The sequence below is a fragment of the Neovison vison genome, chromosome 13 (assembly GCF_020171115.1).
Source record: "Neovison vison isolate M4711 chromosome 13, ASM_NN_V1, whole genome shotgun sequence".
NCBI lineage: Eukaryota > Metazoa > Chordata > Mammalia > Carnivora > Mustelidae > Neogale > Neogale vison.
In genome coordinates this window covers 36,541,198-36,561,569 of record NC_058103.1, presented here as the reverse complement: position 1 = coordinate 36,561,569, position 20,372 = coordinate 36,541,198, and the positions used below count along the sequence as shown (strand labels likewise).

General features: G+C 43.8%; 1 protein-coding gene across 1 annotated transcript in view; it reads right to left on the bottom strand.

The window, feature by feature from the left end:
• Positions 1 to 7,155: 7,155 nt before the first annotated feature.
• The window catches only part of ESR2 (estrogen receptor 2), a 54,827-nt gene continuing 41,610 nt past the window's right edge, over positions 7,156 to 20,372 (bottom strand). Inside the window, exons 8-9 of the mRNA XM_044230459.1 lie at positions 9,683 to 9,863; positions 7,156 to 7,343 (exon numbers count right to left, since the gene is read on the bottom strand). Coding sequence (XP_044086394.1) covers positions 7,157 to 7,343; positions 9,683 to 9,863 — 368 coding nt within the window. The 3' untranslated portion in view covers position 7,156. The remainder of the gene's footprint in view (positions 7,344 to 9,682; positions 9,864 to 20,372) is intronic.

Here is a 20,372-nt window from a genome sequence, read left to right as displayed (position 1 = left end):
TGTATTGGATCCTATTACAAATTAGATGTTCTACGCAATCTACCCCAGAACAAAAGTTACTTTAAAAATGTTTAGGAGGATTTATGGGTTCTAATTCTAAGCTAGGCTTTATATTCTACTTATTTAACTTGTTACAAGATAACGTAGGAGATCTAAATTCCCACAACTTGTAGACATGGCGATTTTACAGTGTGTGACCCTCCCTTGCTGGAGGGAGTGACGAGGGCAGCATGGCAGGGAAGGTGGGTACAAAGGAAAGGAGGAGTTCACCCAGATTGTTCTATTAGCTCTCTCCAAAGCAAACAGATTTTGTTTAACAAATGTTACAGGCAGAACCACCTGCCTTCCAGAGGATTCCAGTACCATTACCTATTTCTCACCAAAACAAAGTGATTAGAAGTCACTGAACAGGTCCTGGGTTAACTACTCCTAACCTGCATCTTTTTATTTTTTTTTTTTTTTAAGATTTTACGTATTTGACCGAGAGCGCACAAGTAGGCAGAGGGGCAGATAGAAGCAGGCTCCCCTCTGAGCTGGGAGCCCAATGTGGGGCTCCATCCCAGGACCCTGAGATCAGGACCTGAGCTGAAGGCAGACGCTTAACCCACTGAGCCACCCAAGAGTGGTGCATCTCTTGACACTTGGGAGACACCACTGTCCTAACCGCCACCGCAGTCCATGCCCCCCTCTTTCTCAGCCAAGCACAAACCTCAGGGAAAGCCAGGGAGGCTTGGCTGTAGATGAAGACCAGACTCCCAGCACTGGCGGCCCCTTCTGTGGGTCAGACACCCCCAGGACGTGTACAGTTCCCCAGTGACTTGATGTAATGGTACCAGTGGAAGGGAATCCGTCTTTACTTTACCAAATTGATGAAAGTGATAGGGAGAAAAGGGTATTTTGCAGCTTAAAAAAAGTCTTTTGATGCTTTAAAATAATTCATTTCTTTTCATGGATTAACAATGTCACCCAGCTGTTTTTCTGAGTCACCGCGTTGGTTAGAGGATCCTTGCTCCAGTTTTGCCAGAGGTAAAAGGCAGAATCTCTACCTCCTTCTCTTCCTTCCAGTCCAAAGGAGGTGATGGTTCTGGAAACCTTTCACTCTGGTGGTCTGTATTTTAAAGCCTGATTGTGCACATGCATTCTCAGGATAAAGGTCTTTGATTTTTTAGGCTTCTAGACCCTACCCTTACCCCAGCAGGTCTTTTTTCACTCAAAGCTCAGTGTATTCCCAGACACTTGTTATGAGATTATGTTTTACACTTTCAGGAGGCTTTCCATCTTCCATTTCCCACACGCGAGGGAAATTTTTAAACGACACTTGGCATTTAGATCGCTTCAGTATGAATGAATGACCTTTCTCCCCATCCCTAATCGGGTGTCATACTGACGGACTTCAATGGGGTAATTACAGAAAATCCACCCAAGTAATTGAGGTACTGTGTACCAGGACTTTGATGTGTGTGGGTTGGCTTTTACTTGAACACATAGTGCCTGTGGTCATTAATCACAAGGGTGAGATTATCTGATCAAAGATTAAATTGCTACTTTTTAAAAAGTCTGTGGGGCGTCTGGGTGGCTCAGTTGGTTAAGCGTCCATCTCTTGATTTTGATACAGGTCATGATCTGGTACAGGTTCAAGTCCCACATCAGGCTCTACACTGAGTGCCGAGTCTGTGTTCTCTCTCCCTCTGTACCTCCCTCTGCTTGCACATACTCTCTCTCACATAAATAAAATCTTAAAAAAAAAAAAAAATTTGGCTTTGGCAGATTAAGACAGATTCCTAATCCTCTTGAATTATATAGTCAAGCATATTTGTGTTTATGTACCTTTTTCCAGGAAGAGTGGAATTTTGGTTTTCACCAAATTCTTAAAGGGTGCTGCATATCTAGAATAGAATAGAATTCAGAATACAATGGGAACACTGACTACTTAGCCTAGTTATTACAGGTTCTTAGATTCCCAACAAATACATTTTTAAAGCCACAGTTAAGAAAAACACTTTATTTAGCTTTTGTCACATTAAACGTTCCACAACAGTTCCATAAATATTAAGAGGACACAGTGGAGAAAAAGCAGTACCTGGAAGGAATGGAAAGCAGACCTCAAAACCTCCTTTCACACAAGAGCAAACATTCATTTGTAAAGACCCAGATACACGAGCCTGCTTTGTGGCACAAAGCATTCACGTGAAAAAACAAGGGAGAGCCACCAGCAGGCTCCAAGGTCCACGGGACCACTGAATCATTACGTTACAGAACCACGAGTCGTGGCATTGAGACACCCAGCACAGAAACACAAACACAGTGGTGTAGACTGTGCTGTTAGCAGGAGCTGCTCTGGGCTAGCCTTAGCAGACCTCTGCCCTTCCCATAAAGGAAGCCCTCTGAGCACCTCACAGCCACTGGCCTCATAAATGAATAGGATCCTTAGAACTCAAAAAAACAAGGATCCTTGACTCCAAAACAACAGAAGGATTAGAAGATCACATATCGCAGACAATGCACTTCTTTGAGCTGCCACTAGAGCCAAAAGTCCAGCAACTTTGAAGCTATATAGAATTAAGGGCATGTGTTTCACACTACTGTATACCAGACTCCACAGGGAAGCATCAGTACCTAAAAGGTGTGCGCGTTTTACACAGGGAAATGTCCAATAAGCGGACTCAACATCAGTGCGTTTGGTTTGAGAAGCAACAGCAGGTATGAGGAGATGACCGGAGTGCCACCCACTCGCTCATGAGCCCAGGATGGGAAGACGGAAACGATCGAACTCACTTTTTTCCGCCTGTTCTATAACATTTCATGCAGACCCCCATCTTGGCAGAAAAGATGGGATCTACAGGGTCAGTAGAAAGCAACTGGTCGAGTCTGTTAGGCATGGAGATTCAACTCCAGCAGCCGACTTAGGGAGGCAAGTCCTGTGGCAGGAACAGAGGCGGCCCAGCAGCAGAAGACTTAACTTCCTGTCGGAGTTCGTCCGTAAGTAGTTTCACGACCTCGAGCAGATCAAAGCCCCCTCTGGGCTTTAATTTACACATGTATCCAAGATGAGATTGAACTTCTGCATCAGGTTTGTAAGCTGTCACTATATCTAGAGTGTTGTGCAAATCAGGAGGACCCCACAGAAGCCCGAGCAGCATGCGTGTCAGATGCCAACTGATGCGTGCGTTCTGTGGTCTAAGAATCTCTTTTCAGTTTTGTGTTAAACTCAGCTGCAGGATTACCTTAAGCACTAGAACTCGGTCTCTGCTCAGCTCTGTCACTCACTTCCCTGTGGGACCCTGGGCAAGTTCGCTTATACTCCAGTTTCCACAACCAGAAAGTTAGGATCACTGTAATTATTATTAAATGTGAAAGTATGAGGCCTTGAGAACTGTGTCTGACACACAGTAAGTGGCACACAGATATTTTTAGGTGCTAAATGGTATATTTTTATCATTTCCTTCACATAGTCTTTATAATATGTTCGGAAAGTTTTCTAGCAGCTTAAAGAAATGTGTCAAATCTTACTTAATAAAAAAAAAAAAAAAAGCCTTGTTTCAAAATAGACCTAGACACAGAAGGTCCACCTTGAATTTGGAAAGGTGTCTGTATGTGCAAGCTCCTTAGCAGATTTAAATAACAACCAAACTGGTTTCACATGCTGGAACATTCTAGAATTGCTTCATCCTAGCTTATATATATGAATATATAAGTAGCTCTGCCAAGAAGTGGTAACTGATTTCCTTTTACTGAAACCTGGAGTAATTGCCCTCCCAGCCAAGCTGGCAGGTGAAATAATTCAGGGAGAGACCATCTCCCTCCCAGAGCCTGTGTCGACTTTGTCTTGTTTTGTTCTTAATACAGGCCCTCCAGATTTATGTTCCCACCTCACGTTTTTAAGAAAAATCTCTTCAAAATTATTTTAGGGTCAATTCCTCTGTAGTTGGTCCCAGTGGACCGTGTGACAGGCCTGAGGCCTCACAGAGGGGCTGGAGGGAGGGAAGGAGGGTGCAGTTAGGAAGACGTCTGAAAACTCACTGCAGGCCCAGCTCGCCCACCCTGGTCCTCTTTAGGGATTGCTAGCGCCCCCCTCAGGAATCTGAACATTCTGTTCCAATGTGATCTGTGTTAAGAAGATTCCATGTTAATTGTTCATTAAGATGTATCCACATGATCCCATATAAGACACTGGTGTTTTTGGAATTAACCCCAAATCTCATTTCATGTCCCACAAATAAGTTTCTCACATTAAACAATAACTCGCAGATCAAAATGGAGGAAAGGAATCTTGCCACTCGAGTCTGAGGCAAAGCTGAGGCTCACTTTTCCATAATACACAAAGTGTAGCTGGGTGTGTTCCCTCCACCCATACTCAAGTTATTTCCTGTTTACAGTTGTCAGGTCCTATTCCCCCTTGTTCATTCCTTTTAAAAACTGATCTTGAGGGACGCCTGGGTGGCTCAGTTGGTTAAGCAGCTGCCTTCGGCTCAGGTCATGATCCCAGCGTCCTGGGATCGAGTCCCACATCGGGCTCCTTGCTCGGCGGGGAGCCTGCTTCTCCCTCTGCCTCTGCCTCTGCCTGCCATTCTGTCTGCCTGTGCTCACTCTCTCCCTCTCTCTCTCTGATGAATAAATAAAATCTTAAAAAAAAAAACTGATCTTGAAAACAATGAAGTCCTCGTTGCTAGGCTATGGCAGAATTTTAAGTTGTCCGTAGGACGGGGTGTGGATACCCCCCCCCCAAAACAGAAGACATTTAAAAGAAAGCACTGTTTAGGAGACATTATTAATCTTCAAAATGGATACTGAGGATTTGCGAAAAACATATAAAAACAGCGGACTGGCTACACACTGGTGTCTGCTTTAGAGGACAGTTTGGAACAGATGGGTCCAGGGGTTGAAAACACTCCCATCTGCGAGGAGGAAAGCGCCCTACACTATTCAAAACAAAAGGAAGAACACCTTTCAGCTATAGACCGTGTTATCTCAACTGCCTCCTTGGCCCAGACCCCAGTTCTAAGAGACAGCCTTGCCCCGAAGCCCCCCCCTCCACCACCACCACCAAGGCTGGACTGACCTCTATCCCCAGCACACCACTGTGGCAGTCTGAGCCAAGAAGAAATGACCTAAAGTATTAACAGCCCCCTCATGGGCTAACTCCAAATGCAGGGAAGCAGGCAGCCTCACAAGGCATGCAGGAATAACTAGGAAACGAGCAGTGGGCCCTGGAAGAGCTCACTAGCACACGCACCAGCCCAGGCAAGCACAGGATTTGGTATGGAAAGCTGCTTCGCCCCCTGAGACCAATCTGGACTCTCCTGTGGGCATCAAATTCCAACCTAAAATACATCAGTCCCTATCAGCCACTGTGGCAGTGGCTTAGACCTCGTTCTGGTAATCTCCTTGTATAAGTATAACTAAGAGAATTTCACCAGCAGATACTTGTTCAAGATGGCCTCCCTTGCCTCCCACTTCCTGTTCTCCAGCCTTGTAACTTCAGTTTGTTGCGGTGCGGGTCTAGGCTGGCCAGAAAGAGAGAAAACCGACCTTCTGGATGTTCCCCGGCTCCTGTAAAATGCAACGCATACGTTCTGCACCGAGTCTCACCTAGGCTTCAACACTGAACCATGAGGAATCATTTCAGAACGACTCAGAATACAGACAATGGCGTGTGCTCCTTAGGTCTGTGTCCGAGTGTTTCTGAGACAGCTCTGCTCAACTTACAGTAAATCTGCACCAATACCAAAACTAAGAATTATTTAAGGACTCCTAGCAGAAACCAACCTTCATCACATCGAATTTAATCTTCCTGATGACTTAATAAATACAGAATGTGCCAGCCCAAGTAAACCCATTTTAAAAAAGAGAATGAGTTTATCGATCACAAGGTAGTTTTTCAAAACATCATCACAACAATCAAAACATGTATGTAACCACTCACTGCCAAGGTATAGATGTAACCCCTTTAGTGCATTCAGGATGTTCCTGAAGATTTCAGTTTTTTAAAAGTGAGTTAAAATTGTGATTCCAGACGTGCTTGATCATCTTGTCCTATCTATGTCCCACTTGGAATAGGAACGAATATTCTTCTATAAAGTTTCCATTTCACCCAGCTCGTCATATAAATGTTCTGATAAGAAAATAGTTTAAAAGAGCGCTACGGTGTAAAAGAATTCTTTCTTGCTATAAATAACTATCCCTAGATACTTTTTAAAGTAGAATTCACAAACCAGGTCTCCTTAAAGTGATATGCTTACCAAGTCTACACAGTCTGACATGTCCCCGTCTGGATGGCTGATGTGGCACTTGTGGCTGCCCCACAGCACAGCTGTGACCCAGACTCACGGGAGAAACCCGTTCCTGCAAATGCTGGGCCTTTCTCCAGCACACACTGAGCTCCTTGGGACGGGAGTTTTAAGGAAGGGACAGAGATTTAAATCTCCACAATCCTCCATAAAAGTGATCAAACACATAAATGCACCCCAAATAATGAGCAGGCTCAATGAATGCAAATCAAGAGGAATGAAACCCTATGGAGATGGCAGCAAGGTCTGGGGGAAGGGTGTGGCTCACCTCCCAGCCCGACCACTGGCTCCCCAGGTCACGATCCCTCCAGCCTTCCAGTGACCTCAGTCCTCACAGGCCTGTGACATAAGTGTGTGGAACTAGTTCATTCACTGCCATGGTTTTCCATCCTACCATCCAGTGGCCCTGAAGAGAGCAAACGGAGGTCTGTGTGTAAGGGCAGGTTAGGCTGCCCCATAAAGGTTAGTCCACTTCCGTAAGGGCCCCGGCGTCTCCCCTCTCTACACACCTTGCACAGCGGATTTCCACCATTCATTCCCAAACCTTTAAGATGTTTTCCAGAGGGGCGGAAGGGAGATGAGAAGTAAGAAAGGACCACACTGAGATCCTAAGAGGCTGAGCAAGAGGTGACGTCAGCATTGGAACATGCCTCCCGGAACCAGGGAACACTGCGGCTTTCTCACCCGACTCTGGGAAGCGGGGCATTCGGGTGCAGGATGGTACCCGGCTGGGCCTGCCATAACCAAAGGAGGGACCACACGAGCGAGACGACGAAGCCTGCCCATCCCAGACAGAGCTCACGGTTTGCACTGGAGGTCACACTTCAGCCTCTGACCTCCTCTGTGGCCTGTTCGCCTCAGACTGGGCATCACTGGGACGGGTGCTTCTGGGAGCCCTCCCTGCTCTTACTCTCCTCCGCTGCGCTGCACTCGGCCCCAGCAAGCGAGGACTTGTGCCCGCGAAGCGTGTGGGCGTTCAGCATCTCCAGCAGCAGGTCGTAGACTGGGACCACGTTTTTGCATTTCATGTTGAGCAGGTGTTCCATGCCCTTGTTACTGGAGGACAAAAAGACGCCGAGAGTCCTTCCTGGGAGGCAGCCGTGGGAACGTCAAGATCTTCCCCAGCTCTCCCCAACAAAGCCGGTCTACCCTCCACCCCCTAAACCTCCCCCAGCCATTTCTTCTAGGGTTCTCGCCTCTGGCTCCTTCAGTCATCTACACTTATGGGCAGGACCTTAGAATCCTATCACCACCCACCCACAGTCTGGCACAGTGCCAGGAATTCTCATGGTGCACAGTAGCTGTGTTCTACATAGTTCCACTAACACTGAATTAGCAAATACATTGCTTCTGTGGGAAATGCAGGATTATGTGCCCAAGGCTCTGGTCCCAACATTTTCATCATCTGGTTAATACCGAAGCTTGGTGTACCTATGTTTTTGTTTAAAGACACCTTATTTAACATGAATTGTTGCTTCATTAACATTTTTTTAAAGATTATTTATTTATTTATTTAAGAGAGAGATCACAAGTAAGTAGAGAGGCAGGCAGAGAGAGAGAGAGGGAAGCAGGCTCCCCGCTGAGCAGAGAGCCTGATATGGGACTCGATCCCAGGACTCTGAGATCATGACCTGAGCCGAAGGCAGCGGCTTAACCCACTGAGCCACCCAGGCACCCAGTTGCTTCATTAACATTTAACTCACAGCCGATGCTACCACAGCTCATGCGTGAACAGAGCTTACCCAACACGCTTATTTTCTCCATAAGGCACATCATAGCTTTCTTGCACTTAGAAACACTGAGCTTCAGCACTACGCTTGGGGGCCATTTACAGACTGTGGACTCACCAACAAAAAGCACAAAAATGCAAAAACATGGCACTAACTAGACCACGCAAAGGACATTTCTTTATAGTATGAGAGCCGGAACAAGAACAAAAGGGTCCCCTTGCTTGACCTCATTTGGGAATGTAAGTGTGGGCAACTCAAATTTTTTGCCACCCTGAGCTTATCCTTGAAGGACCACAGATATGCCACTAAATGTGGATTCAGGGGTTACAAATAAATTTTTTAAAGTAGTCAAATTTGCAGAGTACCTGGGTGGCTTAAGTCAGTTAAGTGTCTGCCTTAGGCTCAGGTCATGATCTCAGGGTCCTGGGATCGAGTCCAGCACCGGGCTCCCTGCTCTGCAGGGAGTCTGCTTCTCCCCTTTCCTCTGCCTGCCACTCCCCCTGCTTGTGCTCTGTCTCCGTTTGCCAAGTAAATAAAATCTTGGGAAAAAAAAAAAAAAAGTCCATGGGCATCTGGGTGGCTCAGTGGGTTGAGCTGCTGCCTTCGGCTCAGGTCATGATCCCAGGGTTCTGGGATTGAGTCCCGCATCGGGCTCTCTGCTCAGCAGGGAGCCTGCTTCCCCCTCTCTCTCTGCCTGCCTCTCTGCCTGCTTGTGATCTCTCTGTCAAATAAATAAATAAAATCTTAAAAAAAAAAATAGTCCAATTTGCAAATAAAGACTGTGACTAATGAGAGTGGGCTCCTATCTGTTCTGCAGATGGTTCTGTGTCAGTAATCATTCAGGAGGAAACAAGGCGGACAATGCTTCATTTCCTCCCCTTGTTATAACACTTGAGGTGAATACTGTCCTTCTCCACAGCCTCGAGACTCTTCCTCCCCCTTGGGTAGCAATGACCTTCTGTCCTCACTCCCCTGTGCCAGCCCCAGGGCAGGGCCGCCCTCCTCCCAGGAGCCATTAAGCACCGAGCAGAGCATCTCTAACCAGAACAGAGTCATCGTCCTACACCCGTCCCCCTCCATCAGCATACACTGAATGCACCCTCCTCGCATCCCGGCCTTCCGAAACCCCGTGGGCCTCCCCAGTTCCCTCAGATCTCATTATTAACGTCCTCATGCTGTTGCTGAGAAGACCCACTCCCCGGGAAGGCTTCGGGCACGTCCCCAGATCCCTAGCCTGAGGAGCTGATCTAGAGGAGCTGAGTTTAGCCTCCTCAAGCAAATGACCTCCGAGTGGGGGTGCAAGAAGGGGTGGCCGTTCACATCAGGGGAGAAGCGGCCCCTTTTAGAATTCCATAAATAAGCCCAAACCCCAGCAACTAAAAACCAGGTGAGGAATGCCATCAATATCCTATATGGGAGCACGTGACATTCGCCCAGTGCCCGCAGTGCTGACCTCCGGCCACAGCTGCGTGCGCTGATGAAGAACGCCCCCCTCCTTCCCTTTCAGAGGTTTATTTTCCTTTAGAGGTCAAAAATCTACCTTGTCACTCTCAAACCTGAAAACACTTTCCCCGAAGCTCTTGGGCCTTTGCAGGGCACAAGCACGCCCCCACACCCCAGCCCACCTCCCACACCCCCAGTGGAGCAGCCCCCCAGGGATGGTACCTGGCGTGTCGAACGTGAGAGAGGAGCATCAGGAGGTTAGCCAGGCGCACGGGCTGCTGCTGGGAGGGAATCCCGCTCTTGGCAATCACCCAGACCAGAGCGTCGGTCACCGCGTTCAGCAGGTGAGTCAGCTTCCGGCTGCTCTCAGCCTCCTGGCTTGCTGCGGCCAAAGGGTACATACCTGGACAGAGTGACAGCCACAAGTCACCACTCTGAGACAAGGAAATGGAAGTCAGGGGCTCAGCCGGGAAGCATGGCTCTGTTCTCCAGAAAGGGGGCCAGACTGATCTCGGTTGTTTTGGTATCTGCATGTGTGGTGATATCACTGGCCCACGATGTCCTTCCCCCGAGACCCAGCCCCGTCGCCAAGCCCAGATGGATGAGGACCAGTCAGCTGGTCTCTCAGAACACCACTGGCCCACAACTGTGGCCTCTCGGAGCAGAAATCTAGTGGCCTGAGGCCATTAACCTGGTGTGTCTCAGCAGTAGCAACAAATACACAGACAGAGGTGATGAGAAAGTGAGATCAGTCCTACCGTTCCCCACCAGGAGGGTCCCTCATCTAAGGGGAGTTAAACAGACAAAAGACCAGGGCCATCCAGCCTGCCTGGGCCCTGTGCAGACAGACTGAGCCCGTGGCCAGGCCCATGGCATCACACCTCGAGCGGCACCTTGCTGGGGCAGGAAGACCATCTCTAGTTCCCTGCCCCAGCCCAGTGTCCCAGCTCTTTTGAGTGCAGCTCCTCATTGAGCAAATTCTGCAGGCACAGGTCTCCGAGGTTCCCAAAACCAGCGCAAGAGGGAGGTGCTTCCCTTATCCTGCCGGGCCCTGCTCTATGTTTAAATCCCCTTGGACTCTAGGCTCAGAGATCCCGTAGCCTCCCACTACTTGCAAACTAACAGCTTGGGTCAATCATCTTGCCCCCACCTCCCACTCCAAATCCTCCCATTCTGGAAGCTATTCTGGAAATAATTAGCTTCTCTACTAGGCTTTCCTTTTCAGAGTAAGAATAAAGGGGAACTCCGTGAAATCCTCAGGGGAGCTGCTGGCTGTGGGCTAGAAAGATCATGGGGACCAGCACCGTCACCCATATCCATGGCTTGGGGCCGTTTTTGTTCTATTTTTATTGGCACTTACAGTTCAATTAAGATAACTCAATTCAGTACAGTTCAGTGGAGGCAAACGACATCCTGAAGCACAATTACGCAAGTGTCAGGTCTCCCCACGTCCCCCGGGCCATGTCCCTCCACAATGTCAGACTATGCAGACTTCAAATAGTCAGCTTCCTACAACAGCCCACAACCGCTTCCCTAAGTCCCTGTTCACCTTGTTCTCCAGTGACTCTTGCTAGCCACCCACCACATCCTCCAAACTCCCACTGAACGCCACAGCAGGTCCCCTGCTCTCCCACCACAGGGAAAACAAGCCCCACCCTTGACCCAGTGCACCCCCTTCTGAGCAGCCAAAATGCAGACCTGCTCATGTGACTCCCTTCCCAGCTCTTGGGCCCAAGTCCAAACCATCTGGTGCAGCTTTCAAGGGTACCAGGCCTGCCTCTGCTCTTTTCATCCTCATTTCCCACCACATCTCACCTTGAACCCCACTTTCAACTCCAGAGCACATGGCATACAGAACATGCTGAGCTCTCTACTTAGGAACTCTCCCCCTCCTCCTCCTCTCCACCCTCCCTTAGCTACATCCACTCCTCCTTTAGATCCCAGCCTGGTGGTGACCTTCCTTCTGGAAGCTTCCCTGCCCTGCCTATCACCCCACCCTAAGTCTACCTTGGATTCTCTGAAGCTCTGATGGTGCCCATGCCCCCCCAACAGAGGGCACCCTGTTGTCCCGGATCCTGGATCCCCTTGTACACAGCCCATGGCCACCTTCCCAAACCTGAGAGACACTGGACACAGAAGAACTTTGAGAGCACAAACCCTGTCTGCTTATCCTTATATCCTCATTACCTAGTGCGATGGCTGGCAGGGAATAAATACCCACAAATGAGAGAATTAGGCTGAATTCACATGGGTTCCGATATTTGTGTCTTTGTAGCCAATCACGCCATCATAATGGAAATGATCAACATGCCTGTTCCAGTCTGCTCTGCTACAGGATGTGTGCTCCATGGATGTCTCCTGTCTTAAATATGTTTTTGGATTCGAAAAGGAGTTAAAACAGTCTACCAGTACTTGTGCCAATCCAAAGTGTCAAATTAAAAAAAGAAAAATAAATACTCAGCTAGGATACAAGTGTTCATAGCAACATCACACACGATAGCCTAAAAGTGGAAACAAACCAAGCGTCCATTAGCTAAGAAATGGATAGGCGAAATGTGGTATATCCATACAGCGGAATATCACTCAGCCAAAAAAAGAACAAAATATTTGTTTGTGTTTTGTTCATGCTACAACATGGGTGAACCTTGAAAACCTGATGCCAAGTAAAAGACGCCAGTTACAAAGGGCCATGTTTTGTAGGATTCCATGTATTGGGCCTATCTGGAATAGGCAAATCTATACAGACAAAAAAGAGATGGCTGGCTTCCTAGGAGTAAGGGTGAGACAAAAATTAGGTAGTCATAGCTAATGTGTACAGGTTTTCTTTTGGGGTGATGAAAGTGCTCTAAAATTGGTTGTGATAACGGGTACCCAAGTCTATGGACACACTAAAATCCACTGAATTGTACATTTCAAATGGGTGAACTGTATAGTATGAGATTTCCTCCTCATAAAGGAGTACCCATTGCCAAGGGCAAACCCTGGTCTTCTACAGGCTGTAGGGGCAGCACAGCTCTAAAAAGGACCATCATTGTCAATTACTAACAAGGAATCTGGGGACAGGTGTCAGCCAAGTTTTGGAAGGGCTGTATCAATTTTAGATATGGCAAATGCTTTTATATGCAAAAAGACTAACCTATTTATTTATTTATTTATTTTGTTTATTTATTTGACACAGAGAGAGATCACAAGTAGGCAGAGAGAGAGGAGGAAGCAGGCTCCCCGCTGAGCAGAGAGCCCGATGTGGGACTCGATCCCAGGACCCCGAGATCATGACCCGAGCCGAAGGCAGCGGCTTAAACCACTGAGCCACCCAGGCGCCCAAGACTAACCTATTTAAAACCATCCTGGGAGTGAACTGGGCTGAAAAATATCCATTTTGCTGCCTCTTCGGTTAGCAGTGCCATGCCTGTACTTTGGGCGTTCACACACCCTTGGGCTCACCAAACACGTGTTTACAGAGTAACTGTTACATAGCGGGCTCTGGCAGAGGCAGGAGACAGGACACAAAGCCCCTCCCTCTAGGATGCTCATTGCCCAGTCACACAGGGAACAAAAATCAATCTCCTCTAACTCACCCAAAGTAAAAACATTATGACTTATTCCAGAACAAAATTAAACTCCTTTTCATGAAACTAAAGAAGCACAGCATCAAAGGCGAGATCTTGGCACCATGCCCCAACAGACCAAAGAAAGTAAAATAAAAACAAGACATAATCTCTCCTCTTTATCACCTGGGAACAGCTGTGTGTTCCTCTTACCAACCCACCTGTGAACATTCTGAGCAGCACACAGCGGGCGTGGGGGCAACACCCCCAAGATCTGCCACATGCTATGCTCAAAGGATGAAGATATCCTGAAGGGAAATAAATCAGAAAATCTAAAGTGTTTAATAAAGACCCCAGAAATACTAACTGAAGGAAAAATGTTTGGTTTTTAGGAGGCACGTGTCGTGTTTGTTTATGTGCTTTAAGGAAAGGCACCTCTAGCCGTGACCCATCCCTCTATCACCATCTCCTACCCCAGCTCCGTAAGAACAGGCTGGTATCTGGGAAGTGCCCACGATTTGAAACCAGCAGGCCGGCGTTCATAATGCTCGGGCCCCATGTTCTCGATCAATAGAAAGGCCCCCGTCTTGCCTCTTCCGCACCCTTCTGTGTGTCCGTTTGTGCCTCTGCCTTCCACCAGCCGACTTCACCGGGACTCTCCCCAAAACTCAGAGTGAACCAGGGCTTGAACTGCTGTGCCCATCATCTTCATGTCAAAGGGGATTGCCCGGTTCTAAGCCCCTATTTCTTTCATTGAACAAAAAGTCTGATCCTCTTTAAGCCTGAAAATTGTTTAGATAAATAGACCTATGCCTAATTTTAAATATTTTTCAAAACTATCTGTGGATTGATCCCACTCTATATCCTAGGTTCGGTCCAACAGAAGACTTACTCAGTTTTTTCAGATTTTTGGTGATAAGATGGCTGGTCCCACTACTCTTAGTTTGGATATTATAGTGAATACCCCTATTCTAGACCAAAAGAATGTTATCTAGTTCACTTTGACATTTTTATCATTTAGAAGTCACTGGCACATATGAAAACTAAATAAATATTTACTGAATTGAAATTGGATAAAAAAATTAATATTCATCTCATATTATATGCACTATTATAGGAGATAAATAACCCTAAAGTATGCAGCTATTTAAAATGTAACTACCAGGGCATCTGCCTTCCGCTCAGGTCATGATCTCCAGGTCTTGGAACTGAGCTCCACATCGGGCTCCCTGCTCTGCAGGGAGTCTGCTTCTCCCTCTGCCCCTCCCCCTGCTCATGCTCTTGCGCACGCGCGTGCACGCGTTTTCTCTCTCTCAAATAAATAAAATCTTCAAAAAAACCCAAATGTAACTACCTACACCTGAAACAAATATAACTATTTTATATCAACTGTACCTCAATAAAAAGACAAATATCCCATTAAAAATGGGTGATTTCAACAGATACTTCACCAAAGAAGCTATACAGACCACAAACAAGCACATGGAAAAAAAATGCATATCATTAGTTATTACAAAAATACCAACAAACCACAATAATATACCATCACACACCTGTTAGCATGACTAAGGATCCTGCATTCTAGAAAACTCCTCAGTCCCAGGCAAATCTAAATGGTTGATCACCCGAAATTACATTTAAATAAAATTTTATAAAATGCAAACTAAACCTGTAATGACAAATTCTATTGGGGGCTGCACAGAATTGGACAGGGGGAGGGAGTGTAGAAGGCAGAAGTTATGCAGAGGCATAGGAAGCTTCTGCATGTGACAGATGCATTCACTATCTTGATTGTGGCCATGCTTTTAGGGGCATATATATATAAACGTCCAAAGGCATAAAATCGTATGCTTTAAACAAGTACAATTTATTGTAGATTAATTATGCCTCATAGTTTTGCAGTCAAATGCTCTACCCCTGTGACTCATAGTTCTGTTAAAAATAATCTTGGCCATAAAAAAATTCATGTGTGTGTATATATATATATTAATTATATATATATATATAATTATACAAGTTTATACATACATACATACACATACACGTAACTACGAACCCTGACCTGGCCACCTAGTATGCTGATACCAGGGCAGACCTAACTGACGCCATAATCCCAACCTGAGCTCCTTGCTTACACAGGAAAATGAGAGACCAACCAAACGAGAGACTGTCGTCTCCAGACAGCCCATCACTTACCTAGCGCAGCAAGAAAAGCTGCCGGCAGCAGGTAGCAGCCCTCAGAGACCCTGCTCTCTCAATATGGGACAGAGAACATCCACAGCCTTCTGACTCTAAGAAATCTACTCCGTTTCTCTTCTTACGACCCTCAGCCCCGGGGCCCCCACCCTGTCCTAGATATGGTCCTTGCTGGACAGTATGTCTTTTCTACTCTGGCCGCAATCTGTGCTCCCTTCATCTTTCTTTTTCTGTTTTGTTTTCATAATATTGTTTCCAGATTTGTGAGGTATAACTGACCTACAATCACCTGCACATATTTAATGGGTACGATTTTATTAGTTTTGATATGTATTTATGTACACATACACAAACATCATAAAACCCTAAGTGTAATCAAGATAGTGAACACATTCATCACCCCCAAAAGTTCTGTCACGACCCTGAGTAATCTATTATTCCTCCATCTCTCCCAACTCCCATCTCATCCCCTGGCAACCACAAATCTGTTCCTACTATAATCTGCTTTTTCCAAAATGTTATGTAAATGAGATCTTATAGTATGTATGCTTTTTCATCTTCTTTCATTCAGCACCATTACTTTAAGATTCCCAATGTTACATGTTATCTATTGGTAGTTCAATGCTTTTTATTGCTGAGCAGTGTTCTGCTCTACGGGTATATCACAGTTTGGGTTTATCCTCTCACCATTTGGTGGGTATTTGGTTTGTTACCAGTTTGGTGCTATTACAAATAGAGTTGCTATGAACATCTGCGTACAAGTTCTTGTATAAACATATGCCTTCATCTCTCTTCAGTAAATACCAAGAAGTGGAACAAATGGGTCACCAGGTACAGTGACCCATTTCTTAACTATTTAAGAAAATGCTCATCAGTTTTCAAATAGTTATACATCCCCCCAAAAAAGGAGTACCAGTTTATATCCCCCCAACCCAGTAATGTATGAGAATTCTCCTTACTCCACATACTCCAAAACTCTGGATATGATTAGTCTTTTTAATTTTAGCCAGTCTATTGGGTATGGGTTTTCATTGTGTTTTAATTTTAATTTCTCTAGTGAATAATTTTAGCATTTCATGTAATTATTTGCCATCACTGTATCTTCTTTGATGATATATCCATTCAATCATTTGCCTATTTTAGTTCAAGCACCATTTAGTGAAAAGATCATTCTTTCCCCACTACCTTAACACTGTTAAAAATTGCTTCTTGTGTGGGTCTATATCTGGACTCTATCCCATTCCAGTGATCTATATGTCAATACATGTTGTTTTGATTACTACGGCTTTAGACTAAATCTTGAAGTCCAGGAGGATAAGTCGTCCAACTCAGTTCTTTTTCAAAGTTGTTTTGGCTATTCTAGGTTCATTATATTTCCCTATGAATTTAAGAATCTGTTTATCGATTTCTACCCCAAAAAGTCCGAGATTTTTACTAGAATCAAATTGATTCTAAAGGTCATTTTGAGGGAGGACTGAGTGAGCTCTTACCAATAATGAAACTTCTAGCTCATTAACATATCTCTCCATTTATTTAAAATTTCTTTAATTTCTCTCAGAAATATCTTGAATTTTCAGTCACACATTTTGTCAAATTTATTCCTAAGTTTTATAATTCTAATGCTATTATAAAAGTATTAATATTAATTTCAATTATCATTTATTCATTGCTGCCATGTAAAAATACAATTGACTTTTATATATTGCCCTTTTATCCTACAACATTACTAAACTCATTTTTTGTAGACTCCTTGGGATCATCTACATCAATTAGGATGTTTTCAGAGGTTTACTTCCACCTTTGCAATCTGGATATCTGTTATTACTTGTCTTACCTTATTGCATGGGGTGGAATTTCTAGTAAAATGTTAAACAGAATTAGGTGAACATTCTTGCCTTGTTCCTGATTATGATTAAGTATAATATTAGCTATAAGTTTTTCATAAATATTTTTATTAGGTTAAGGGAGTTTCCCTGTATTCATAGTTTGTTTAGAGTTTTTGGCAGGAATGGGTATAAGATTTTGTCAGATTGCCAGCAATGAAATTAAATCAGTAATCCAAAAACTTCCAACAAATGAAAGTCCAGGACCAAACACCTTCCTAGGCAAATTCTACCAAACATTTTAAAAAGATTTATTACCTTTTCTTCTCAAATGAGTCCAAGAAAATAGAAGAGGAAGGAAAACTTCCAAATTCATTCTATAAGCATTACCCTGATACCAAAATCAGTTAAAGACCTCGCACAAAAAGAGGACTGCAGGTAAATATCTCAGATGAACATAGATGCAAAAATCCTCAACGAAATACCAAAATCCTCAACAAAATACTAGCAAACCGAATCCAACAATACATTTAAAAAAAAATCCTTTGCCATGATCAAGGGGTATTTATTCCCAAGATACAGGGTGGTTCAATATTCACAAAACAATCAACATGATGCATCATTTCAATAAGAGAAAGGATAAAAACCATATGATCATTTCAGTAGATGCAGAAAAAGCACTTGACGAAGTACATCATTCATGAAAAAAAGCCCTCAACAAAGTAGGTCTAGAAGGAACATATATCAACATAATGAGGGCTGTATATGAAAAATCCACAGGGGCGCCTGGGTGACTCAGTGGATGAAAGCCTCTGCCTTCTGCTCGGGTCATGATCCCAGGGTCCTGGGATGGAGCCCCGCATCGGGCTCTCTGCTCAGCAGGGAACCTGCTTCCTCCTCTCTCTCTGCCTGCCTCTCTGCCTACTTGTGTGCTCTGTCAAATAAATGAATAAAATCTTTTTTAAAAAAAGAAAAAGAAAAAAGAAAGAAAAATCCACAGCTAACATCACCCTTAATAGAGAAAATAAATAAGTAAAAAATAGAAATACAGACATGAAGAGACATTTTTCCAAAGAAGACATACAGACACATGAAAGATGCTCATCATCACTCATCATCAGGGGATGCAAATCAAAACTACAATGAGATACCACCTCACACCCGTCAGAATGACTAAAAACAACAACATAAGAAACAGTAAGTGTTGGCAAGGATGTGCAGAAAAAGGAACCCTCTTGCACTGTTGGTGCAATGCAAACTGGTACAATCACTGTAGAAAACAGCATGGACATTCCTCAAAAGGTTAAAAATAGAACTACCCTACAATCCAACAATTACACTACTGAATATTTACCCACAGAATACAAAAGACACTAATCCAAAGGGATACAGTCACCTCTATGTTTATTGCAGAATTATTTACAATAACCAAATTATGGAAGCAGTCCACTGAAAGGTGAATGGATAAAAAAGGTATGGTATACTTACACAATGGAATATTACTCAGCCATAAAAAAGAATGAAATCTTGCCATTTCAAACAACATAGGTGGAGCTAGAAAGTATAATGCTAAGCGAAATAAGTCAGAGAAAGACAAATACCATATGATTTCATTTATATGTGGAATTTAACATAACAAATGAACAAAGGAAAAACACAGAGAGAGAAGCCAAGAAACAGACTCTTAATTATAGAGAACTGGTGGCTACCAGAGGGGAGGTGGGTGAGGGAATGGGTGAAACATGGGGAATTCAGGAGCACACTTGTCCTCATGAGGACTGAATAATGTATAGAAGTGCTGAATCACTATATTGTACACCTGAAACTAATATAATACTGTATGTTAACTATACTGGAAATAAAATTTAAAAGTAAAAATAATAAACTTTTAAAAAGTAAAAAACAAAGTATGTGTAAAATTGGGGGGTATTTATTCTTTAAATATTTGGTAGCATTTTCTGAGAAAAGCCATCTGGGCCTGGAGTTTTCTTTGTGGGAAGATTTTTAACTGCAAATTCAATTTCCTTAAATATATGGCTGTCAGGATTTTTAGATTTCTTTTTGAGTGAGTTTCAGTAATCTGTGTGTTTTAAGGAATTTTTCATCTAAGTATTCAAATATATTGGCATAGTTGTTCATAGTATGACCTCCTTATTCCTTTTAATATCTTTGGAATAGTAAGATAACCTCTCTTACTCCTGATATTAGTAATTTGTGTCTTCTTTTCTTTATTCTGAGTAATCTTCCTAGAGGATTATCAATTTTATTTTTCTCAAAAAAATCGGCTTTCAGTTTCCTTGATTTCTATTGTTTTCCATTTTTGTTTTGTTGATTTCCACTCTATATCATTTCTTTTCTTTTGCTTACTTGGAGTTTCATTTGCTCTTCTTTTTCCAGTATTCTTAAGGTTGGATGCTAAAGTCATTAATTTGAGACCTTGTTTCTTTCTAATATGGGTCTCAAGTACGATAAATTCCCCTCAAACTATTGTTTTAGCTGCAACCCACAAATTTTGCTATAATATACTTTCATTTTTAGTTAGTTCAAAATATTTCCTTCTATTGCTTTTGATTTTTTCCTGTGACCATAGGTACTTAAATGTATGTTATCTGGTTTCCAAATGTTTGGAAAGTTTCCAAGATCTTTTTTTTTTTTTTTTTTAAGATTTTATTTATTTATTTATTTATTTGACAGAGAGAGAGATCACAAGTAAGCGGAGAGGCAGGCAGAGAGAAAGAGGTGGACACAGGCTCCCACTGAGCAGAGAGCCGATGCAGGGCTCAATCCCAGGACCCTGTGATCATGACCTGAGCCAAAGGCAGTGGCTTAACCCACTGAGCCACCCAGGTGCCCCTCCAACATCTTTTTATTATTTGTTTCTAATTTAGTTCTACTATGTCAAAGAAAATACCTTTATGACTTAAAACCCTTTTAATGTATTTAGACTTGTTTTATGAGTCAGAATGGTCTACCCTGGTAAACACTTCCTGAACACTTGAAAAGAATAAATTTTCTACTGTTGCTGGAGACAGGGTTCTATATATGTCAAGAAGGTCAAGTTGGCTGACAGTATTGTTCAGGTCTTCTCTATATTTACTTATTTTCTGTCTACTCACTCTATATTGATAGAACTGAGAGAGGGACATTAAAATCTCCATCTTTAACAAGAGATCTGTCCATTTCTTCCTGCAGTTCTACCAGGTTTTGCTTCATATATTTTGAAGTTCTCTTTTTAAGGTATAAGTGTTTAGGATTTTTATGTCTTCTTGACAAATTTACCCATGTATTTTTCTTTTAAGATTTTATTTATTTATTTGCCAGAGACAGAGGGAGAGGGAGCGAGCG